Genomic DNA, 25,919 nt, shown 5'->3' with positions numbered 1-25,919 from the left:
GTATGGATAATTAGACCACCTACGTTGCACTAGATAGGAAAAGCAATTTTAAAAGGGATTTATAAACCCTCATGCCTTGAGGCACAAATCAACCATGGTCAGGGAGAAATCTCCCCTATGGACAAATTTAATCCATAATTGTCCATTCCTGACTGTTCCTCTAAAACACCTTTGATTGATTTCCTTTTATTTTTATTTAAAAAATAAAAAATGTTGAAAAATAGATGAAAACTAAGTGAAACATTTTGATTTTGTAGAAATTAAACATTTTATTTGACCCAATATAATTTTTTTCATGATCTTTTGGAAATACCAGAGAACTTGAAAAATCCATTATTCACACAATTCTAATCTTGGTGTCTCCATCCCTTGGTTCACAGCAGTTGTCCAGGCTCTAAAGTAATACATGATGTAAAGGGTAGAGACAGTATAAAAAAATAAATTATTTTGCATGTGTGGACATGGGAATGGGAGGCCATTTAAAGAAGTTTTTCTAAATAGTGAAGTAGCAGGTGCAGATTAATTCTTTATATTAAGCAACATTTCTTAAAATTTGTTGAGTTTAGGAGGCCAAAGCAAAGTGTGTAAAAATCTTAAAGTAAAGACAGTGTGACTGAAACACAGAAGACTTGATCTTGCGAGCACAACCAAGCGTAGTGCTTACTACTGGGAGAAGTCCCATTAAAGTCAAACACTAAACTCTATATATGTCACATTTAGAAACAATCCTTTTGGGCTAATTAAGTATCACTGTTGCTGGCTTGCTCAGATTCACACCCTGAATGTACTATAATTTCTCATTCCTCTTACTTGATTTGAATAGTTTTTAGAGTAAAAAAAACGTAGGCAATTCTGAATTCAGCCTACGTGGGCTAATTACAAGATGAGGGCAGATTAGAAGGAAAGTATGAAGCACCTACTACTACTAGACCAGTATTTAGTTAAAGTGTTAGAGATAATGGGGCTACTTAGTATACGGTATTTGCATAATTAGCCAATATTATACTACAAAAATGAATTTAATTGGTTACCAGAACTCTTAAATTAACATACTCTTTCGTTTATTTTAGGTAATATTGCAGAGAATGTTGAAATTTCAGCTGCAAACAGGCTGGCTTTTTAGTTCACAGTTAATAGTATGTAATTACATGGGCCATCAGTCATGCAATAAGTGGGCTGAGCTCCCTCCTGCTGACTTCAGTCATTGGGATTTGCACCAACTTAGCCCAGACCTGAATCAGATCCTATGTTTCATGTAAACAGAGGCTTTTGGGAACAGTATTGTTAATCAGCAGTGGGTTTACTAATCGTACATGAAAAGAGTAGTGAGAACTGCATGTCGATAACATCCATGAACATTTTATAGGAACATAAAAATAGTACAATTTTCTCAGGATTTTTTACTCCTTCATCTGATATTCTCCTCCTCCAGCTGGAAAGAGCATTTTCAGCAGTATATTTATTAATCAGTAAAGGCCTCAATTATAGAAGCTAACTGTTGGCCTTTGATTCTAATCATCACAGAATTAGATGGCCTACTGGAGGAATTAACTTAAACATAAAGAAGCAACAGCAGAGCAGGGACCCATGAAGATTACCTGGCTCCAGAGACATCCCATCAGTTTACCGAGGAAGTACTTTAATAATTTCAGGAATCTTAAACAAGTCTGTGGTGTTGTGGGCAAACACCTAATATACAAACAGTTTGAGGCAGTCCCAATTCTAGATGCCTTGAAAACTGCATGTCTTTCGCTAAACACAGCATTAGGTTGACAGGCTGCTCCAAACAAGATTTTGTTGCACAATCAACTATGTTGGGAGTATTTCACATTGCAAACTTAGCACATTTTGGAGTTGTTTGTGAAACTTCCCATTGGCCTGGGTCAACAGTCTTATATTATGAAGTTAGCAGATACGTGGCAAAATTCTGTGGTGCAAAAACAAACAGTTTCTGGACAAGTCAGGAACTAGATGATAAAAGCTTGGGGAAGTTGGTGTTCCTGTGCTTTCACCTTAAAGAATAGAATACTGCCATTTCATGGGGTTAAAGATACTCCTAGCTTGCAGTGCTAGCTTGAAGATGCTAGTTTCCTCCCAAAACAAAAAGACAGAGTTACTAGGTCCTCTGGCCAAGGAAACAAATGAGTTGCAGCGAATGCACAAGACTGACCAAAATAATGAAAACCTCCTACATTCTCTAATCAATGCCAAATATAATTATAATGAATGCTTATCTAGCCACGTCAAATTTACACTCAACAGGGTCAAACAAAGATATTATGAATGAGGAGATAAAGCAGATGAACTACTTGTCGGAAGACTCACAATGGAACTATCAACAACATTTGTTCCTTATTACAAGAAAATGATAGTGCCATCCTTGAAGCAATAGATGTAAATAACAATTTAAGCAATTCTATCAAACTTTTATATAAATCAGACAACCAGTGTGGCTCTAATAAACTTAATCATTTTGCTGAAGGCCTACCTTTTAATAACCTTACTTCAGAACACGTGCTCTTTATGGACAAAGCTTTCACAACACAAGAGATGGAACAGGCTATATAAAAAAATATGAATTCCAGCAAGGCCCCTGGGATAGATGGCTTATCTGGCAGATTTCTACAAAACGTTTTGTAATCAGCTATCTTCTAGTCTTTCAAAGGTCTTCACTGAAACATTCCCAAAAAGGAACCATATTTCACGACATGAGAACTGCTTTACTTACTTACATATTAAAGAACAAAGATGGTCGCAACTGTGGCGACTTCTGCCCCATATCTCTATTAAACACAAACTGCAAAATAATTGCAAAAATTTTAGTGACACAACTGGACACCATCATCCCATCAATTATACACGCAGATCAGGTAGGTTTCATTAAAGGAAAATTGATTTTTCTTGTATTATCAGCAGCCATTCACTTCATCCAGCAAACTCAGATGTTCCCTCCATAGCTTTGTCTCTAGATTCAGAGAAGGCCTTGGATAGAGTTGAACGGCCTTATCTAATGGCTGACCTAAAAATTTTTGGATTTGGACCAATATTCCTGAACTCGGTCAGTGCATCATCATACAACTCTACCCTTGCTTCACTATCAACTAATGGAATTATTTCTCCCACATTTCAACTAGAAAGACACACATAACAGGGCTGTCCCATCACCCTTCCTTTTTAATCTCTCTCTTGAATCACTGGCAATGCACATATCTCAGAACTCAGCCACTGAAGGTGTGACTATAAACAGGAAAGAATACAAAATCAGTTTATATGCTAATGACATTTTTTGTACTATTGAAGGATCCATCCTCATCATTCCCGTCTCTGTTGAACGTAGCTGACATTTTTGGAGAGATCTCTGGTATTCACATTAGCTCGAATAAATCAGAAGCAATGGATATATTCAGAAGACCAGATCCTTCTCAGTTTCAGCATTTTCCATTTCAAATATGCAAGGAAATAACTTAATTAGGTGTTAAGATATATCCTAAGCTTCCAAAAATTGTTTCTATAAATATGGACTGTATATTAAAAGAAATTTCCAAGGATGTAGAGAGGTGGCATCTCCTCCTTCTTTCTTTACTGGGGAGAACAGAAATAGCCAAAATTAATATCTGCTCAAGATTGACTTATATTATTAGTCAATTGCCTTTCAAGTCTCTCTTTCACTCTTTGCTTGAATAAATACGCTTATGGTGCAATTTACATGGGATATAAAAGAGCCTCACTTGTCACAACAGACTCCTGAAAAATCCTGGACAACTGGAGGTTACATGGGGTTACCAGATTGTATTGATATTATCCAGCATTCCAACTGTGTCTTATTGTAAGGTGGTTCTACTCTAGTGGCTCTGTATACACATCGGCCTGGTCTGAGATAGAAAAAAGTTCAGATATACCGTTCAGTTCCTGCTCTTCTTTTATATATCTTAAGAGGCTAGCCATACCCTTAAGGAAAAAATCCATTCTTTGTATCTACATGGAGCATCCTGCAACATGTTAAGATGATTAAAGCATCCAATCTTACTAATTCTCCTCTCGTACCACTATGCAATAACCCACTTCTCAGTATCAAGGCCAACTCCATGCTTAAGACAATTTGGATAGAAAAAAAGAACTAACAAAAATTAAAGACCTCATACAAAATGATAGACTGGCTTCCTTTGACTACATGTGTAACAAATATCAGCTATCACTGTTTCTGCAGCTATTGCTCAAGAATTCATGCACGGATGGGGACAACTGGTCCATTTCAACTCTCTCACCTCTAGAAGAACATGTTAAGAAATATGGAACCAAAAGTCACTTTGTAAGAATTACTGATATGTGGTTTAAGGCTTTGCAGTAACCTCTCAGTTTCAAAAAGAAAAGGAGTACTTGTGGCACCTTAGAAACTAACAAATTTATTTGAGCATAAGCTTTCATAAGCTACAGCTCACTTCATCGGATGCATGCAGTGGAAAATACAGTGGGGAGATTTTATATACACAGAAAACATGAAACAATGGGTGTTACCATACACACTGTAATGAGAGTGATCAGGTAAGGTGAGCTATTACCAGCAGGAGAGAAAAAAAAGCTTTTGTAGTGATAATCAAGGTGGGCCATTTCCAGCAGTTGACAAGAACGTGTGAGGAACAGTAGGGGAGGGGAAATAAACATGGGGAAATAGTTTTACTTTGTGTTATGACACATCCACTCCCTGTCTTTATTTAAGCCTAAGTTAATGGTGTCCAGTTTGCAAATTAATTCCGATTCATCAGTCTCTCGTTGGAGTCTGTTTTCGAAGTTTTTTTGTTGAAGAATTGCGACTTTTAGGTCTGTAATCGAGTGACCAGAGAGATTGAAGTGTTCTCCGACTGGTTTATGAATGTTATAATTCTTGATGTCTGATTTGCGTCCATTTATTCTTTTATGTAGAGACTGTCCAGTTTGGCCAATGTACATGGCAGAGGGGCATTGCTGGCACATGATGGCATATATCACATTGGTAGATGTGCAGGTTAACGAGCCTCTGATAGCGTGGCTGATGTGATTAGGCCCTATGATGGTGTCCCCTGAATAGATATGTGGACACAGTTGGCAATGGGCTTTGTTGCAAGGATAAGTTCCTGGGTTAGTGTTTTTGTTGTGTGGTGTGTGGTTGCTGGTGAATATTTGCTTCAGGTTGGGGGGCTGTCTGTACGCAAGGACTGGCTGTCTCCCAAGTCTTGTGAGAGTGATGGGTCGTCCTTCAGGGTAGGTTGTAGATCCTTGATGATGCACTGGAGAGGTTTTAGTTGGGTGCTGAAGGTGATGGCTAGTAGCATTCTGTTATTTTCTTTGTTGGGCCTGTCCTGTATTACGTAACTTCTGGGTACTTTTCTGGCTCTGTCAATCTGTTTCTTCACTTCAGCAGGTGGGTATTGTAGTTGTAAGACCGCTTGATAGAGATCTTGTAGGTGTTTGTCTCTGTCTGAGGGGTGGAGCAAATGCGGTTGTATCGTAGCGCTTGGCTGTAGACAATGGATCATGTGGTGTGGTCTGTATAAAAGCTGGAGGCATGTAGGTAAGTATTGCAGTCAGTAGGTTTCCGGTATAGGGTGGTGTTTATGTGACCATCGTTTATTAGCACTGTAGCGTCCAGGAAGTGGATCTCTTGTGTGGACTGGTCCAGGCTGAGGTTGATGGTGGGATGGAAATTGTTGAAACCATGGTGGAATTCCTCAAGAGCTTCTTTTCCATGGGTGCGGATGATGAAGATGTCATCAATGTAGTGCAAGTAGAGTAGGGGCATTAGGGGACGAGAGCTGAGGAAGCGTTGTTCTAAGTCAGCCATAAAAATGTTGGCATACTGTGGGGCCATGCAGGTACCCATAGCAGTGCTGCTGATTTGACGGTATACATTGTCCTCAATTGTGAAATGTATACATTGTCCCCAGTTGTGCAGCTGTCCTATCTCGGGGCCTCTCCTTCTGCCCCTCCACCCCCACGCACATGATACAGTTCTGTGGTGACCTAGAATCCTATTTTCGACGTCTCCGACTCAAGGAATATTTCCAACACACCTCTGACTAACATACTAATCCACAGAGACCTCCCTACCAACACTACAAAAAGAAGGATTCTAGGTGGACTCCTCCTGAAGGTCGAGACAGCAGACTGGACTTCTACATAGAGTGCGTCCGCTGACGTGCACGGGCTGAAATTGTGGAAAAGCAGCATCACTTGCCCCACAACCTCAGCCGTGCAGAACACAATGCCATCCACAGCCTCAGAAACAACTCTGACATCATAATCAAAAAGGCTGACAAAGGAGGTGCTGTTGTCATCATGAAATGGTCGGAATATGAACAAGAGGCTGTCGGCAGCTCTCCAACACCACTTTCTACAAGCCATTACCCTCTGATCCCACTGAGAGTTACCAAAAGAAACTACAGCATTTGCTCAAGAAACTCCCTGAAAAAGCACAAGATCAAATCCGCACAGACACACCCCTGGAATCCCGACCTGGGATATTCTATCTACTACCCAAGATCCATAAACCTGGAAATCCTGGAAGCCCCATCATCTCAGGCATTGGCACCCTGACAGCAGGATTGTCTGGCTATGTAGGCTCTCTCCTCAGGCCCTATGCTACCAGCACTCCCAGCTACCTTCGAGACACCGCTGACTCCCTGAGGAAACTACAGTCCATCGGTGATCTTCCTGATAACACCATCCTGGCCACTATGGATGTAGAAGCCCTCTACACCAACATTCCACACAAAGATGGACTACAAGCCGTCAAGAACACTATCCCCGATAATGTCACGGCTAACCTGGTGGCTGAACTTTGTCCTTACCCATAACTATTTTACATTTGGGGACAATGTATACCTTCAAATCAGCGGCACTGCTACGGGTACCCGCATGGCCCCACAGTATGCCAACATTTTTATGGCTGACTTAGAACAACGCTTCCTCAGCTCTCGTCCCCTAATGCCCCTACTCTACTTGCACTACATTGATGACATCTTCATCATCCGCACCCATGGAAAAGAAGCTCTTGAGGAATTCCACCATGGTTTCAACAATTTCCATCCCACCATCAATCTCAGCCTGGTCCAATCCACACAAGAGATCCACTTCCTGGACACTACAGTGCTAATAAACGATGGTCACATAAACACCACCCTATACCGGAAACCTACTGACTGCAATACTTACCTACATGCCTCCAGCTTTTATACAGACCACACCAAACGATCCATTGTCTACAGCCAAGCGCTACGATACAACCGCATTTGCTCCAACCCCTCAGACAGAGACAAACACCTACAAGATCTCTATCAAGCATTCTTACAACTACAATACCCACCTGTGGAAGCGAAGAAACAGATTGATAGAGCCAGAAGAGTTCCCAGAAGTCACCTACTACAGGACAGGCCTAACAAAGAAAATAACAGAAAGCCACTAGCCGTCACCTTCAGCCCCCAACTAAAACACCTCCAACGCATTATTAAGGATCTACAACCTATCCTGAAGGATGACCCAACACTCTCACAAATCTTGGGAGACAGGCCAGTCTTTGCGTACAGACAGCCCCCCAACCTGAAGCAAATACTCACCAGCAACCACATACCACACAACAGAACCACTAACCCAGGAACTTATCCTTGCAACAAAGCCCGTTGCCAACTGTGCCCACATATCTATTCAGGGGACACCATCACAGGGCCTAATAACATCAGTCACACTATCAGAGGCTCGTTCACCTGCACATCTACCAATGTGATATATGCCATCATGTGCCAGCAATGCCCCTCTGCCATGTACATTGGTCAAACTGGACAGTCTCTACATAAAAGAATAAATGGACACAAATCAGATGTGAAGAATTATAACATTCATAAACCAGTCGGAGAACACTTCAATCTCTCTGGTCACGTGATTACAGACATGAAAGTTGCGATATTACAACAAAAAAACTTCAAAACCAGACTCCAGCGAGAGACTGTTGAATTGGAATTCATTTGCAAATTGGATACAATTAACTTAGGCTTGAATAGAGACTGGGAGTGGCTAAGTCATTATGCAAGGCAACCTATTTCCCCTTGTTTTTTCCTACCCCCCACTCGCCCCCCCGACGTTCTTGTTAAAGCCTGGATTTGTGCTGGAAATGGCCCACCTTGATTATCATACACATTGTAAGGAGAGTGATCACTTTAGATAAGCCATTACCAGCAGGAGAGTCGGATAGGGGGAGGTATTTTTTCATGCTTTGTATGTATAAAAAGATCTTCTACACTTTCCACAGTATGCATCCGATGAAGTGAGCTGTAGCTCATGAAAGCTTATGCTCAAATAAATTGGTTAGTCTCTAAGGTGCCACAAATACTCCTTTTCTAATTGTGAAATAGTTATGGGTGAGGACAAAGTCACAAAGTTCAGCCACCAGGTTTGCCGTGACATTATTGGGGATACTGTTCCTGACCGCTTGTAGTCCATCTTTGTGTGGAATGTTGGTGTAGAGAGCTTCTACATCCATAGTGGCCAGGATGGTGTTTTCTGGAAGATCATCAATGGATTGTAGTTTCCTCAGGAAGTCAGTGGTGTCTCGAAGATAGCTAGGAGTGCTGGTAGCGTAGGGCCTGAGGAGAGAGCCTACATAGCCAGACAATCCTGCTGTCAGGGTGCCAAATGCCTGAGATGATGGGGCTTCCAGGATTTCCAGGTTTATGGATCTTGGGTAGCAGATAGAATACCCCTGGTCAGGGTTCTAGGGGTGTGTCTATGCAGATTTGTTCTTGTGCTTTTTCAGGGAGTTTCTTGAGCAGATGGTGTATTTTCTTTGGGTAACCCTCAGTGGGATCAGAGGGTAATGGCCTGTAGAATGTGGTGTTAGAGAGCTGCCTAGCAGCCTCTCGTTCATATTCCGACCTATTCATGATGATGACAGCACCTCCTTTGTCAGCCTTTTTGATTATGATGTCAGAGTTGTTCCTGAGGCTGTTCTACAGAACACAATGCCATCCATCTCAGGCATTGGCACCCTGACAGCAGGATTGTCTGGCTATGTAGACTCTCTCCACAGGCCCTACGCTACCAGCACTCCTAGCTATCTTCGTAGCAAAATAATAAATGGACACAAAATCAGATGTCAAGAATTAGAACATTCAAAAACCAGTAGGAGAACATTTCAACCTCCCTGGACACTCAATTACAGACCTAAAAGTCGCAATTATTCAACAAAAAAAACTTTGAAAAGAGACTCCAACAAGAAACTGCAGAACTGGAATTAATTTGCAAACTGTACACCACTAAATTAGGCTTGAATAAAGACTGGGAGTGGATGAGTCATTACACAAACTAAAAACTATTTCCCCATGCTAATTTTCCCCCTATGGTTACTTATACCTTCTTGTCAACTGTTTGAAGTGGGCCATCCTGATTATCACTAAAAAAGTTTTTTTTCTCCTGCTGATAATAGCCCACCTTAATCGATTAGTCTCGTTAGAGTTGGTATGGCAACCCCCATTTTTTCATGTTCTCTGTATATATACATATCTTCCTACTGTATTTTCCACTGCATGCATCTGATGAAGTGGGCTTTAGCCCACAAAAGCTTATGCTCAAATAAATTTGTTAGTCTCTAAGGTGCCACAAGTACTCCTTGTTCTTTTTGCTGATACAGACTAACACAGCTACCACTCTGAAACCTGACAACATAATAAGTAATTCATTACTACTACTATTTAAGAATGTATGGAGAGGTGTGTGTGTGTCTATGTGCTCACCTAAAGGTATTGTTTTAGAGTTCCAGATCTATTCTCTTACCTTAAACAGAGAGGAGAACACATGAAATGTATAAACTGCGCAGGACCCATCAGAATCGCACATGAGCTGATTGATATGACTACGCCAGGCTTCTTCTGCATCATCACATGCAGCGGGCTGAAATGCAGCAAGGATGGCAGAAAAGAACGGTGAAGGAGGAGGGGAGGCATTTCTGTCACCTTCACCAAAACTGGAGGAGAAGAGAAAAATAAACCATCTCACTCTATAATGCAAATACATCCAAAAGATGCTGCAGATAAGATGCTTATTGTCTTAGCATGCTGCAATAAATTGATGTAATCTAAATACCACTACAGTATCTTCCTATCATAACTAGAATCTTGGTAATTACTGCTTGAGACTGGTGAGATGTGAGAGTATAACTCAATACCTCTAAATCAGAATGCCCACCCATAATTGTAAAACATATTTTTAAGGGAAAAAAGTTAAGTATTTTTCAATTATTAATTTTTATTTACTTTAATTTTAACTTTCTTTTTCTTTTTGTGTATTGAATATATTCAAAAGGTTGAGCTTAAGCATCTGCAGTACACACTACTGGTATAAGAAAATGTTGTCTTAGTAACATATGCGCAATTATCTACAATATATTAAAGCTGGTCTCTCTATATAATTAAGGTTACAGAATCCTTATTTTCAGTTGCACAGAACTTTCTGAAATTATCACCTACTGGGCTGATATTTTCCATACTTGGTTTCTGCTCAAAAGTTAACATTTTGGAAAGTTTGATCAAATATTGTGTAGCTGTTTTTGAGTAGCAGGAGAGTGAAAATAAACATACTTTCCTCATTGTTCTCCCCCTTGCCCCACCCTCCACAAATATGTTCTGAGTAGCTTTACGGTTCATAAGGTTGGAGGAAGAAAGTGAGAATTTGGCAGAGAAATAGACCCAATTGAGGAGAAGGACCTTTTGCTTTCAGGGGAAATTGGTTTTGACATAACTTGAGTATGACCTATGGAAAACTGCACTTTGTACATGTGTAGTAAGTTTTGAGAGGGTTTTCCTGCTGTGTCAGGTGGAGGGTGGAGATGCATTGTCCCAAGGGGAGCTCTCAGAGGAATTCTATCTCAGGGAGGAAGAATTCTTCCTGGAACAACATGGTGCAATAGGGGAATGAGCTGACCCCTACTTTAGGAGGTGCTAAAATACTGTCTCCTGGACATTTCCCCTGGGAAATGGTGCACGTACATGGAGAAAACAGTCCCTGTGCTCCCCTGAAAGCCTGACTGCTCTGAGAAATCTAGCTATCTGGGGATTCTGTGCCAAAGAGCCAGAGGATCCTGCAATTAGAACTCTACTAATGGCTAATACTTAGCGTACTATGCTGGTGGGCTGACGATCTTTATCCACACTTTCTAACTAATCCTAGACTTTCTTCAAGATTTCAAGGATCTCTTGAATTAGCATTGCTCTCTTGGCACCAAAGGTTGAACTTGGTCGAGATGGAGGAATAGACTTTTATTGTGGAAACTCTCCTGGACGCAAGTAAAATCCTGATCAACTTAGAAGACAGGCCTAGTATGGTTTATGCTTTCCTTCCAGCAACAGTGCAGGCCGACAATTGAAGATGGTCTGGGTGGAGAAAAGGGCCTTGGAAAAGAATGTCCAGTCTGGGTGGCAGCTGTCATGTTGATTCCAGTTTCAGCTCTATCAGATTGCAGAATCTCCTTAGCCAGTTCGGAGCTATTACAATCACCTTCACTTATTCACCGTTTTATCTTTTGGATTACTTTCCCTACCAGGAAAGGGCGGGAATGCATATAGCAGGCCTTGTGGCCACCTGAGTGACCCCTGTGCATGATACCAGGAGGTTCAGTAGATGGAAGCACTGAGCTATGGTTCGTTTGGTGCACTTGTGCAGGACAGAGATGAGTTCCTGGATCTTCTGGAATCTGCTGAGTGATTGGTAGATCTTTGCCACTGAGCTGTCTTTGTCCACTCCCAGGTGGGTTATCCTTACCGATGGGATCAAGGAACTTTTCTTGATGTCTGTTACAAAGTTGTGGGCTTGCAGGAGGTCCAGAGTTTGCATCACGGTGCTGTAGGTTGGGTCAGATTTCTCATTAGAATATCATCCAGACGGGTATAGATGAGTCCCTTGTGACCTGAGCCTGGCTCTAACCACCAGCATCTTTGTAAAGACCTTTAGGGATGATGAGAGACCGAATGGGAGGGTTAGTCACTGGTATTGCTTTGTGCCATAAGCAAATCTCAGAAGTCTGTGGTGGCACAGGTGGATGGGGATACGAAGACATTTGTCTACCAGATCTACGAAGTTAGGAGATCCCCATGACACGGGGATGTCACCACAGAAACTAGGGTCTCCATCAGGAATTTTGTTTTTGTCATCCATTTGTTGAGTCTGTTGATATTTAGAATGGCTCTGACTCCCCCTGTATGCTTCTGAACGATGAAGAGTAGAACCCTAAGAACTTTTCTTCTGAGGGAGCAACTTCCATAGCTCTTATATCTAGGAGATGGGAGATTTAGTTATGGATCAATTTGTGCTTGATGGGAATGGTGGAGATGGGGAGGTGGGAGGGAGGAGCTCACAGCTCAAGGGAATATCCCTGACTTACTGTCTCTTTTACCACTTATCTGTGGTTGATATAAACCATTCTTCTGAGAAGTAGGAAATTCTGCCTCCTAGATTCTGTTCCGGGCTGAGGCATATCTGCTTATTGTCAGGATGGGCTTTTGAGGGTTGCAGGCCAACCTCTGGGCTTTCTGCTTGAACTCTGGCACCAGGACTTTCCCTTGGTGTATCTGCTATGCTTCCTCTGGTACTTCAGCGAGGGAGAAGAATGAAAGGAGAGCCTCTGTCTGAAGGCGTGTTTGTATTCCCTCCTGAAGGTACTCAATGGAGAAGGGAGGGACTGCTTATATTTCAGAGGGACTGCTTATATTTTCTGTCACAATCTTATCTAATTTTTCTCCAAAGAGGAGAGATCCTATGAACTTGGAGGGACTCAAGACTTGCTCAGAGTGTCTACCTTCCAAGGATGGAGCCAGACATGTTGCCTGGCCACTGAGCTGGATGCCACAGTCTTGGCTGAAAACCTCATTGCATCCATTGAAACAGCCGCCACAAATGCTGTTGCCAGGGTGATTTTCTTGAGAAGAGAGCAGAAGTTGGGAAGATCCCTGACCTTCAGGGCCCTGAGGTCTTCCACCCAGGACTGTGAAGCTCTTGCAAACCATGTGGATATGAGAGATGCTCTGAGAGGGGCTGAGGATGCCTTGAAGTCTCTTTTGAAGAGTGGTCTCCACTTTCCTATCTGTGGGGTCCTTAGGAAAGAATTCCCCTTCAGCCAGAATAAATATATCTCCTGCTAAGGATGCTACTGCAGCATCCAACTTTGGAACCTCAGCTACACAATTTTTTGGCTCCTATAGCTTGTAAAATCCTTATTGTAAAATATAAGACCATATCTATTAATGTGCTTGTCGTGTCGGGTTTTCCTCACTCTTTAATCGCATCCTCAAAGGCGAAGTGCAGGGGAATTGCAGCCTTGAGGGAGGATTCTGAAGGGAAGTATTTACTTTGGGTTGTCCTCAGGAGCCTCTTCAGGTTGGATCTGTGGTAGACACAATCTTTTTGCATTTGGCCTCAGACTTCTTGGGAGAAAATTTTTTGTTGTTGCATTTTCCCCAAATCGTGCTCACATTCAGAGCCTGGAAACGCTCATTCCTTGGCAGAGGAGGAGGAGGCTGAGTGTCTTCTGGATTTTTTGTACTTTTTCTTTCCCTTTTTGTTCTTTCTTGACTTTTTGACTTATTGGCACACTTTGCGGGCATGGCTACCCAGGGATGGCCAGAACGCATTCTCTTGCAGCTTGCCTTATACAGAGCCCAAAGCTTTCTAGAGTTTTCTATCAGAGTCTTCCCGGTCAGAGTCCCACTCCCACTGGGTCGGAGATGGGGGTCTCATTACTGGAGTTCCCTGATCTGGACTGGGAGGGTGAGAGGCTATTTATGAGTCCGGCATCTCTCTCCAAGGAATCTAAGACCTAGGTTAGGACTTGTGGGGTAGGGTTCTTATCTTATCGTTCCTGTTTACCCTTGGACTTACCCCTTGGGCAGGCTGGATGAAGTCCTCCTTCTCCTTAGAGCCTCTGTCTGTTCTGCTCCGTCTCTCCTGGCTGGGTTCTTTCATGATGAAGTCATAGCTTCTTGGGTGCTAGGGAACCCAACTGGCCTGCCCAACTCAGTACCCTGTGCCCTAGCAGAGGTAGGGTCAGCTGATTGGGAACGGGCTGGACAAAATTCGCTTTTTTGCTGAGCCTGAAAGTGCTGCCTTGCTTATAGAGCATCACTTGGATTTTGCCCTGTGCTTGCATGGCTGCTCTGCCATGCCTGACACAGGGTAGAGGAGCTCAGCAGGGAGCCGCCAGAGTGGAGGCTTCAGGTGGCTGTAACCATCGTGCTTGAAGCAAACTGCCAGAACAATAAAGGTGAAAGAAAAGAGATGGGAGTGAAGTGAACTGTCACTATCTGCTGCCACGGAGGCAGAGGATCTGGCGGCAAGTGGGAGAAAGGGGCATGGCCAGCACAAACCACACTGCAGCTTCAAACTGCCGCTGGAAGCTGCAGAGAGAGAAGAGCAGCCCATGTGTAGCAGAACTGTGGGAGACATGGCTCAGAAAGGCTGCAGTGTGTATGTACCAGAACCTCAAGTTGTTCCAACGTATGCTGAGGGACGATCCCTGCACACAGCACTCACAGGATTGGAGGAATGAAAAGGTGAGAGTTATGACATCCTTGCACCCCCTACCGCCTGAGACACAAGGGGTGAGATTTCATGGATGATCTGACTCTTGAATGTTAATCATACAAGCCATATGTTTTTGGTTTTTTTTTGGTGAAATGTACTATACACATGATCAATGTAACTGTATAGATGGATGCACAAATCTTATACAATTTCTGCTATGAGGAATGTCTTGCCTTGTTTTTCAAGTGTTGATAAATTTGGTTGAGAAGACACATATTTTTCAGAGTTGTCCTCTCCACAGTCCTCAATTCCAATGAGTTTTATTCCAGTTGTGGCTAACATAGCAAGTGGGGATATATTCTTTATAAGGACATATTAAGAAGTTAATTACATGGCTACATCTTTGGCATGTGTTGTGGAAGAACTTTATACCCTACCAAGTATACCAGTACCTGGCAAGAGCAAACTGCTCCAACAATCTGTCCCCTTTTTCTTCAGTCTCTGTCATATCCAGGCTAAGGCTATCACTGCATTCAAATGCTGCTGGGAGTTCATTTGTAGACCCAGAAAGGTCATCTTCATGTACTGTTGTATCTTCCTCTTCATGTGCAGCTTCGGCCTGAGAAAGCAAACAACAGCAATAACGTTTTAGAGGAAACAGCAAATTTAAAATGTATCATTTTGACTCATAAGCAGACAAGTTAATATGTAAAAAATGTATATTTAACAACATTTGTTAAGCAAGAGAAATATAAAGTGAAAATGAAAAAGACTAAAATTAAGTTACTCTTGATCAGAAACTATATATTTGTACAATCCATTCCTTTAATCAAGATGTTTTTAAAGAAACTTCATCAGCATGTCTTGTGCCTATGTTTACAGAATGACTTTCATTCAGAAGGGCTCCATAGCACTTTAAAAAGTGAATATAGGGATTGTGCACCCACCATTTTGGAAATGCAACAGCCTCTTTTTGTACTTTGAAACCTCCTGTGTTCCTTTCCCATCTCTCAGAACACAATTGGCTTCCTGGGTGATCCCTATCCCAGATCTAACCTCCTTATATTCCCGAGGCTTTTCTTTCCTGTCCAATTCTTAAACCTGAACAAAGTTCAGCTCAGTCCCAGTTCTCTCTACTTTTTTGTTATTCTGCCAGATATGTCTTTTGCCTCCACTGCTCCCCTTGGAAGGCTATTCCAGAACTTCACTCCTCTGATGGTTAGAAACCTTCATCTAATTTCAAGTCTAAACTTCCTGATGGCCAGTTTATATCCATTTGTTCTTGTGTCCACATTGGTACTGAGCTTAAATAATTCCTCTCTCTCCCTGTATTTATCCCTCTGATATATTTATAGGGAGCAATCATATCTCCCCTCAGCCTTCTTTTGGTTAGGCTAAACAAGCCAAGCTCCTTGAGTCTCCTTTCGTAAGACAGATTTTCCATTCCTCGGATCATCCTAGTAGCCCTTCTCTGTACCTGTTCCAGTTTGAATTCATCCTCCTTAAACATGGGAGACTAGAACTGCACACAATATTCTGGATGAGGTCTCACCAGTGCCTTGTATAACAGTACTAACATCTCCTTATCTCTACTGGAAATACCTCGCCTGATGCATCCCAAGACTGCATTAGCTTTTTTCACAGCCATATCACATTGGCAGCTCATAGTCATCCTGTGATCAACCAATACTCCAAGGTCCTTCTCCTCCTCTGTTACTTCCAAGTGATGTGTCCCCAGTTTATAACAAAAATTCTTATTATTAATCCCTAAATGCATGACCTTGCACTTTTCACTATTAAATTTCATCCTATTACTATTACTCCAGTTTACACGGTCATCCAGATCTTCCTGTATGATACCCCGGTCCCTCTCTGTAGTGGCAATACCTCCCAGCTTTGTGTCATCCGCAGACTTTATTAGCACATTCCCACTTTTTGTTCCAAGGTCAGTAATAAAAAGTTTAAATAAGATTGGTCCCAGACCGATCCCTGAGGAACTCCACTAGTAACCTCCTTCCAGATTGACAGTTCACCTTTCAGTATGACCCATTGTAGTCTCCCCTTTAACCAGTTCCTTATCCACCTTTCAATTTTCATATTGATCCCTATCTTTCCAATTTAGCTAATAATTCCCCATGTGGAACCGTATCAAATGCCTTACTGAAATCAAGGTAAATTAGATCCACTGTGTTCCCTTTGTCTAAAAAATCTGTTACCTTCTCAAAGAAGGAGATCAGGTTGGTTTGGCATGATCTACCTTTTGTAAAACCATGTTGTATTTTGTCCCAATTACCATTGACCTCAATATCCTTAACTACTTTCTCCTTCAACATTTTTTCCAAGACGTTGCATACTACAGATGTCGAACTAACAGGCCTGTAGTTTCCCGGATTGCTTTTTTTAACCTTTCTTAAAAATAGGAACTATGTTAGCAATTCTCTAGTGATACAGTACAACTCCTGAGTTTACAGATTCATTAAAAATTCTTGCTAATGGGCTTGCAATTTCATGTGCCAGTTGCTTTAATATTCTTGGATGAAGATTATCTGGGCCCCCCGATTTAGTCCCATTAAGGTGTTCAAGTTTGGCTTCTACCTCGGATGTGGTAATATCTACCTCCATATCCTCATTCCCATTTGTCGTCTTACCATTGTTCCTAAGCACCTCATTAGCCTCATTAAAGACTGAGGCAAAGTATTTGTTTAGATATTGGGCCATGCCTAAATTATCCTTAACCTCCACTCCATCCTCAGTGTTTAGTGGTCCCACTTCTTCTTTCTTTGTTTTCTTCTTATTTATATGGCTATAGAACCTTTTACTATTGGTTTTAATTCCCTTTGCAAGGTCCAACTCTACTTGACTTTTAGCCTATGTCACTTTATCCCTACATGTTCTGACCTCAATAAGGTAGCTTTCCTTGCTGATCCCTCCCATCTTCCACTCCTTGTAGGCTTTCTGCTTTTTCTTAATCACCTCTCTGAGATGCTTGCTCATCCAGGGTGGTCTACAACTCCTGCCTATGAGTTTGTTCCCCTTTCTTCGGATGCAGGCTTCTGATAGTTTCTGCAACCTTGACTTGAAGTAATTCCAGGCCTCCTCCGCCTTTAAATCCATAAGTTCTTCATTCCAATCCACTTCCCTAACTAATTTCCTTAAAACAGTTGGCCCTTCATAGATTACCACACTTACTCAGCCCTGCAAAAGATTCCAGATATCCTGAGTTCTGAGAAAAAACAGTTTGTATTGGAAGGGACAGGAGTGTGTGTGTAGGCGTTGAAGAGAGAAATGAAGGTTATCTGGTGAGACTGCAAGAATAGGAGATAATAGGGGGGTCAGGTACTGCACAATTAGAAGTACTATATTCATGCTATACCTTCCTTTGTTTTAGCAACTGCATTAGCCACTTTGAAATATGGAATATCAGATACATGGATCATTGGTTTGTTCTGGTTATGGCAATGTCAGTGTTCTTATCAGAAGAGATAAAGCTCTAGCTGAGTTAGGAGGAAGAAAGGAAGTGATATAAAGAAAAAACTGGGATGTAAAAGAGAAGTAACCTCCAAAGGTTTAGTTATGTTTTAATATGCTTTCAGAATATGAGGGGGTTAGATATTACAGTGATAGGAGCCATGAAAATACCAGAGATAGATAGATCTGAATCTCTTTTAGGTTTTCCCATCAGTAGTCCTAATTCTTATTAATAATCTACTAATTGTTGCAATCTTTGCCCTTAGAGTTCTTATCTTTGGTACTTGCTTTACCTTCTGTGGTTGAAAAACTGACTATACATTGGCAGATACTTTTTGGCACAGGAATGCTTAAGAAGAACCTTTAAAAAGAGACATAGGTTTGGAAAGGTTTCCCTTTCCCCTATCTACTCTCATTGTTTGTTGCTGTCACTCCTTGCATTGTGTCTAAAACTGACCTTGTAAGATTCCTGGGGAAGGGACCATGTCTTTTCTGGTTGCCTGTGAAGTGCCTAGTACAAATTTTGGCACTATATAAAAAGCAACAATTCCTCCTCTGCATTGCTAACCTGCTAGTAGGAAATATAGGAATAAAGAAACCAGGGGGGAGTAGAGCTTTGCTTTTACTAGACTACGTGAAATTATTTAGCTGCAAGTTTAAAGCTTTTGTAATGAAAGACTGGATGAGATAAGCTTTTGAGTCACACACAGCTCTTTTCCAGACATGAGGAAGAGCTCTGTGTGGCTCAACAGCTTTTTTCTCTCACCAACAGAAGTTGGTCCAATAAAAGATACTATCTCACCCACCTTGTCTGTGGAAAGGTCCCTATCAACTTGGGTTATGCATTTCATAAATGTTAAACCTGTTGTGGGACTAACCTAATCTGTGTATCAGTTTTACAAACAGCTCATCATGTGTTTTCATTCTCTACTCCTTTACAGATTGCATGCATTCAACTTTGTACCAAACATGTCAGTATGAGGATAGGGACATTACATGAATTTTCATGATACTGTTTTTTAAATTAGGCATATAAGTAGCATATAACATTCATGAATAGTGGTCTATGAGTTTAATTTACAGATCAATAACTATTAAAAGGACCCTTAAACACTGGTATCTAGCAGGCAGTAATTGTAGCCTGCAACAGAATCTCTTTGACTAGAGCTACTTGAAATAAAATATTATCAACCCCTGCCCACTCAATAACACTCTCTCATTTATTTTCTTTCCTTGCCTCATTCTTTTATTTTCCTGTTATGTGAAAAGTACCCAACTCAGCCACAACAGCCTGACTGGTAACCCTATTATGTCCTAATTATACAACAAAAATATTAATCTGAGATTATGTGTATCACCTGTTCTTTCTTTTCTTTTGTATTGTGGGAGGGAGGGAGGAAAGGGTAAGGTTCAGCTGATATACTGTTATGGAAGTATTACCAAAAAGAAAGAGAACCACACACACACATTGATAATCTTTTACCAACCTTTCATAATGACAGAATTGTGTCTGCAGGCATGGTTCACTTCAGACAGCTGTATGGAACAGTGTTTTGCAAATTTAACATAATACTGCAATTAGGCTTTTAACATTCTGACAGTATGCCAAAAGGCAAGAATTGAATCCAGTGCACACAACTGCACAATAGGTTCCCACATACAAAAAAATCTCACAAATACATGCATACACCCACACTCCCAGTTAGCATATTATCCTATAAAAATCAGCATTAAGAACATTAGGAGTATTTCTCAAGCTTTGCAACTTCAGAGACTCATATATTTATCTTGCCATTAGTTAGTGGCATTCATACTATGCAAAATACTTAATTTAAAAAGACCAAAATAGAAAGAGACAAATGTTTAAAAAAAAAAAAAAAGAAGAAGCGTCTGGATCACACAAGAGTGTGTGAAAATATACCTATATATAGATATATATAAAACATATAAACACTCTATACTACTAGGGGAAGAGAAAACATACTTGCCCCTGCATTCAAACCCCTCATTTTAAAAATAAGCTATTTTTAAAAAAAAGTTCATTTAAGGAAAAGTATAATCAGAAAGTTCTCAAAACTCCTTCACCTTAGAACCCTCAGACATCTGGTGATTACTCATGTTGGGCAAAGACACTTCAAAGCTAGATGTTCTTGTATTAAAATGATGCGGGTCAGCTGAGGTTGTATCACATGATATAGAAAGAGAGTCCGTGTGAATTGTATCCTCAGAGGGGGAAAGAGTCATAATCTGTTAAAAAGAATAATAATAAATAATAATAGAACCAGTTGTGAAGCTCCTCTATCACATGCCTTTTTATTATACCAAGGTGACAGCCCTGCTACAGTTAAGGTTAAGACCAGGTTTCTGGTTAAAGCTTGACTCTAAGTGCTCTAAAATCTACATGGTCACTCAGAATGCAAACTGAAATTTGGTGTGCCTCATGGGAGCATGGGGTTTTGTTAATGGACCAAACTTGGGGCCATTTGACCAAAGGATTTCAGGATACAGCTTCTGGAAAAAAAAACAGCATTGCTAAGAGTTGAGAGATTCTGCTAACCTTTTTTTGCTCACAGACAGAGATCAAACCAAGGCTCAGATCATCCCACAAAGGTATCCAATACTCGAGGGTTATCCCAACAGAGTGCATGGCACTTTGGGGTGAACTCAAATTAAAAGGTTATTTCAAAAAGATTTTTTATCTCCTGTTTAGAGTATTGCAAACCTTGCACACTGATATGCTAAAGAAATTACACTGAGCATGTGGGGAAAGAGGATTTAACAAAATTGTTAACCTTTAAAGTTCCTGGGCAGTTCACGGGGATAAACAATAGTCCTTGGACTCTAAGCCAGCCAGCCACTGTCAGATCAAGTCCCACCTTGGGCAGAAATTTGGAAAAGTATGGATGGGTGCTGTCAGATTTTTCTTTTTAATTTGAGGGGAATATAATTCATATGTTTTGTATTCATCTTCATATGTATTCATATTTTCATAAAAAGGAGATATGTGAATGTTTGCTTGCATTTCATGGGGTAAAGGAATGGGTGAGGGAAATAGGAGTGAGAGGGGGTTAGGACTGCATTGAGGGGAGGAGGATAAATGGGGATGGGTAGTAAGGGGGAAGAAGGGTTGGGGGGGCTCAGGTGACGGAGAGGGACACACTGGGGTGAGTGGCAGGAGGGCTGGGGGTCTGTCCACCCCACATTCTCCCCTTCTGTGTATGAGCCAGGATCTGGGGTATCTGAGTCCCTCTTCCTCTCCGTCCCCTCCCCGTGTGATCTGTGATCTGGAGAAGCCCTGCCACTCTGGGTGGGGCGCTTAGAACAGGCATGCTTGGAGCATGCACTAGGGACATAGTGCTGAGGCCGGGGTGAGGAGCTGAGAACGTGTATGCTTGCTGACACATATCAGAAATGCTCCAACCCTTGGGAAGAAGGAAGGGAATGCTCACTGACTGGAATGGAGCAGTTCACAGGTCTCAGAGCTATTGTTTCAGGCTGTATGCCTACCCCTGGGGTATTCTCTTTCAGCTGAAAACATCTCCTTGAGATGAATGGGCCACTTTGAAGTCTGAAAGGGAGGGCAAGGCGATTAGGGGTGTAAGAGTAAGTGGGAATAGGGCAGAGTTGTTTTGGTCAGGGAGGATATTAGGCATAAGGTATAAATGGGAATTGGTGGCAGGGGAGAGAAGAGTGGTTGGGGGCTCAGGTAAGAGGGAGGGGATGTGGGAGGGGAGAAGATGGGAAGGGTTGGAGAACATGAGGGGTAGCAGAGGAAATTGGCTTAATTAGATGGGAACAGAAGAGGGCATCTGGAAATGTTGCAGGGACTGGTGGGGGCAGGGGTTGAGAAGGAGAGACACACCAGTATTCTCTCACATGCTTAAAGTTACTGTAACAACCACAAATAAAACTCTCAAGGTTTTGGGACACAGACCATGGATGAGATTTGCCTCACTGGCTCTGTTAGCAGCTACACATTTCAAAGCATGACCATTATCCCCACTCCACTATAACAAAATATATGGGGGATGAGGGAAGGAGCACAGAGCAATCACACAGCAACTGTATATCCTAGCAGAAAGACCTCTAGGCTGGGCCTATTCCTGGCTCTGCCACTGGCCTGCTGGGTGACCTTGTGCAAGTCACTTCATCACTCTGTGCCTCAGTTTCCTCTGTGTAAAATGTGGACAATGATGTAAAGTTCTTTCAGATCTACTGATGAAAAGCTCTATACAGAAGCACTTTTTTTGATTATTACCTAGCCACAGTAGTCTTTCAGCTGCAAACCTAGGTGAGAACTACAACTGTCTAAATGACCACTAACTTCTACCAACAAACATTTCTCTTTCTGTTTAAAAAACTAGGAAATTAAATGGCAAAAAACTGTTAACACAGAGGCTTGGTCTACACTGAAAACTTACATCAGCATAGCTACATCTCTCAGGGGTATGAAAAATCCACACCCTTCAGCGATGTAATTAAGCTGACCTAACCCCTGGAGTATACAGCATTAGGCTGATGGAAGAGTTCTTCTGTTGATCTAGCTACTGCTTCTTGGGGAGGTATATTAACTATAGCAATGGAAGAATTCTGTCATGACCCAGGTTCATGGGAGCAGTCCCGCTCCAACACTCCTCCTGGCAGCCTGCTGACAACTGCTTCCCTAGGATCCATGAAGCCCAGCCCCAGCTTGAGGTTCCATCCCTGAGGGCCCATTGGTGGAGTCCCAGAGCTGCTGATTAGCCTGCTGGCCCTACTTAAAGCAGGAAAAGAAAGCTATCTGAACAACTGGGTCCACCCTGCCCTGGACTATGTGTCTTGTGCTTCTTGCTCCTGCTCCCCCAGCTTGATTTCCTGGCATCCTGACCTCGCTTGACTCCTAGCATCTGATTCATGGTTCTGATCTCCAGTTTGTCTCCTTCTGATCTCCTTATATCTTGACCTTGCTGACTCTTGTCTCATGAGTGTGGACTCTGGCACTGATCACTAGTCTGGCAGCCCAAGACCCGGCTGTGACAAACCCCTTCCATTGCTGCACTGTCTACACTGAAGTGCTGCAGTGATGCAGCTGCAGTGTTGTAGCTGTGCCACCGTAGTGTTGAAATGTAGATACACCCAAATTTAAGGCTGTTGGTGACAGCTTGTGCCCTTCCAAAACCCTGAGTTAAGCAAAACTCATACTTCTGAAAACCAAGGAATACAGGGTTCAGGTAAACGTCAAAACAACCGTAACTCTTCCTCTTTGAGCGATGCCCAATACACCCATAATGCACACGTTCCCACTCTGTCTTTTCAGTGTAATGGACAGGCACTACTTGCACTTGCCCTACATTTAAGCACTAAGCCTACTCCCCCAACGGAATATCACACTTGTAAAATTTAACAACTTCATATCCTTTTACAAACCCTTTACACTTGCACACTTGATACCATCTCAACCTATACCTCTATTATTAAATCCACAGACTGCTCTCTGATCCGACCTCACTACTGACAATACCTATCTCAGGAAGATCCCTGTGCCCTGCTGCTGACACAACATACACAACTCTGTACTGAAATGATGCAGATTGAACCTCAAGATACATGTGCACTTCTTTCGTTTGATAACACACTTGGGTGGGGTGGGAGGACTCAGACCTAGATATCCTCATATCACAGTCAGAGATCTTCTAAGCTATCCCAGTTTACTCCTCCACCATTCAATACAGCTACACTTAACACAGTGAATGCAGATGGAATGCCAGCTCCAGGTCCTGGCGGAGATGGCGGGGAAGGGGAGGGCAAAGTTAAGGTTGTTTTGGTGTTTACATTATCTCTCTATTTCCTGGTTTTCCAGAAGCTTGAGTTTTGCTGTACTTGACATTCTGGAAGGGCATGAGCTACACCAGGCAACTTTATCTCTGCATTAACAAAGTTTTTTGCCATTTAATATATGAATGCAATGCACACACTGTGCTAATGCTACCTTCCCAAGGCTGTTGATTAGCTTGTTTCAGCTTGTATACTTTTCATTTTATAATCTTTCAATTTTTTATTCATATTTAAACATCCCAAAGGTGAATTTTTCAAAATCGGATGCCTGCTACATTTTATAAACATTATACATCTGAAGGATTTAACATTGGCCATTTAAGCAAAACTAATAGCTTGCTGAATAAAGTGCTGCTTATCAGATCTGACACTTCCTGTGTTTAGTACTTTCATCAACATTCTTTTCCATTTTCAGTTAAAGGACAAGCGAGCCATTAGAAAGCACTCAGTTACATGACATTTGGCATCCCAGTTGATCAGTTTGCATTTAGGCAACAGGAAATTAAAAGATCACTTTATTAAAAAAAATCTATCTATTCTTAACAAACGGTAAATTAACTACTTACTAGGTCTGAATGTTCCAATATTTGGCTTGTTGTTAGGTCCTCCTCCTCTGATGACTCATCGGAGTCCTCATGGTTCCTTTTATTTAGGCTGGGTGTACTTCCTGAAAGCTGGCTTTCCTCCAGAAGCTGCATATCGCATTTGTCCAGACTATCTAAAGAACGTCTGCGCACTCCCCAGTTGAAATTGTCCATACTTTCACCCTGAAAACAAATGCAGGCTCAACTTGTTTCCTATACTATTATATACAATTATTTTCAAAATTACTAATAATTTGTTCTAATCTAGCAGAAGAATGTTTTTGATATAAAAATATAGTACTGATCTTATATGATCACAATTTTGTTAAGCAACAAATTAACCAGAAACTACTGAAACTTTCTAAGACTCCATCTGGACATAAGAGCAATAAAGATGGAAATAAAAGTTACATTAATATTCATTATTTTGAATACTAAGTGTTTTTCATGCTTTGCTGCTTAAAAATTTGCTTTTATAATTCCATGAGCACATATATGCATATCTCAATGTCAATGAAACAGTGACAGGTTAAATAAAAATTTTAAAGCAACTTGAAAAGATCCCCCCCTCTACCCCCCCCAGTGTTACTGTAAAACATTAGACTCAATCATACAGGACATGTTCATAGTAATATTTCAATAGCAAATCACATGTTAAATATTTTAGATTCTCTGTACTACGTACATAACCACAGTAATGAAATGCAAAGTTAAGACAGATTTGAATGCAGCTCTAATTTTGCATGCACAATGCAATGGCAAAAGCAGCACAGCTTTTTAACTTTTATTCTAGGCTTCTGATTGATTTTTCTTTATAAACTGGACATTTTTTCCCCCAGAAATAAGCTGACTAGTATGGACCAACATTTCACTTTTTAAAAGGGACAAAGTCAACTTAAAAATCAAATTTGTATCTGAATATTTTCTTCCTATTTAAGGTTCTGAGTCTATGCACGCTTATGCAAATATGAGTTAAAGCACAATGGGTAAGTATTTGCAGGATTAAGACAATAGTGGCAAACACTACCTAAGATTGTTATAAATGAATAAAGTTACTGAAAAAAGTATTTCACACTATTTTTCCCGTTTGTTTACTTTTGCATTTGACAGTACTTTGTGTGTAGTCAGTTTCACTAATTCCCTTCTATGGGCAAGTTAAGGCCAAGTCCTTGCAGATATTTAAACATATGCATAATTTTACTCATATGAGTAGGCCCATTGAGGTCAAAGGGGCTCTGCACAGGGCCAAGCGTCATCCAATTTGGATCCAATTGCTGGTTTGGGGTCTTAATCATTTTCCCTCTTGCTAAAAAGTCTCTTATAAAGACATCAACATAAGAAAAAAAGCTATTACAGGAAAAAGGATTAAAGGGGGGAAAAAGTAAGTACAAAACCTACTTTTAAAATGGTGCTCTACAAGAAACCAGAATTTTTAAAAATGAATCAGCTTCAAGTTAACAATTAACCTTTAAATATGAAATAATTAAATATATATTTTTAAAATTTGGCAAAAAAATC

General features: G+C 41.2%; 1 protein-coding gene across 4 annotated transcripts in view; it reads right to left on the bottom strand.

Moving 5' to 3' along the window:
• The window catches only part of FRY (FRY microtubule binding protein), a 323,193-nt gene that overhangs the window by 22,389 nt on the left and 274,885 nt on the right, over window positions 1-25,919 (bottom strand). For all 4 annotated transcript variants that reach the window (XM_074959329.1, XM_074959318.1, XM_074959340.1 and 1 more), the window contains exons 52-55: window positions 24,384-24,584; window positions 20,089-20,250; window positions 14,988-15,154; window positions 9,799-9,988 (exon numbers count right to left, since the gene is read on the bottom strand). In XM_074959329.1, coding sequence (XP_074815430.1) covers window positions 9,799-9,988; window positions 14,988-15,154; window positions 20,089-20,250; window positions 24,384-24,584 — 720 coding nt within the window. The remainder of the gene's footprint in view (window positions 1-9,798; window positions 9,989-14,987; window positions 15,155-20,088; window positions 20,251-24,383; window positions 24,585-25,919) is intronic.

Source organism: Natator depressus, chromosome 1 (assembly GCF_965152275.1).
Source record: "Natator depressus isolate rNatDep1 chromosome 1, rNatDep2.hap1, whole genome shotgun sequence".
Lineage (NCBI taxonomy): Eukaryota > Metazoa > Chordata > Testudines > Cheloniidae > Natator > Natator depressus.
This window is presented reverse-complemented; position numbering and strand designations above follow the sequence as displayed.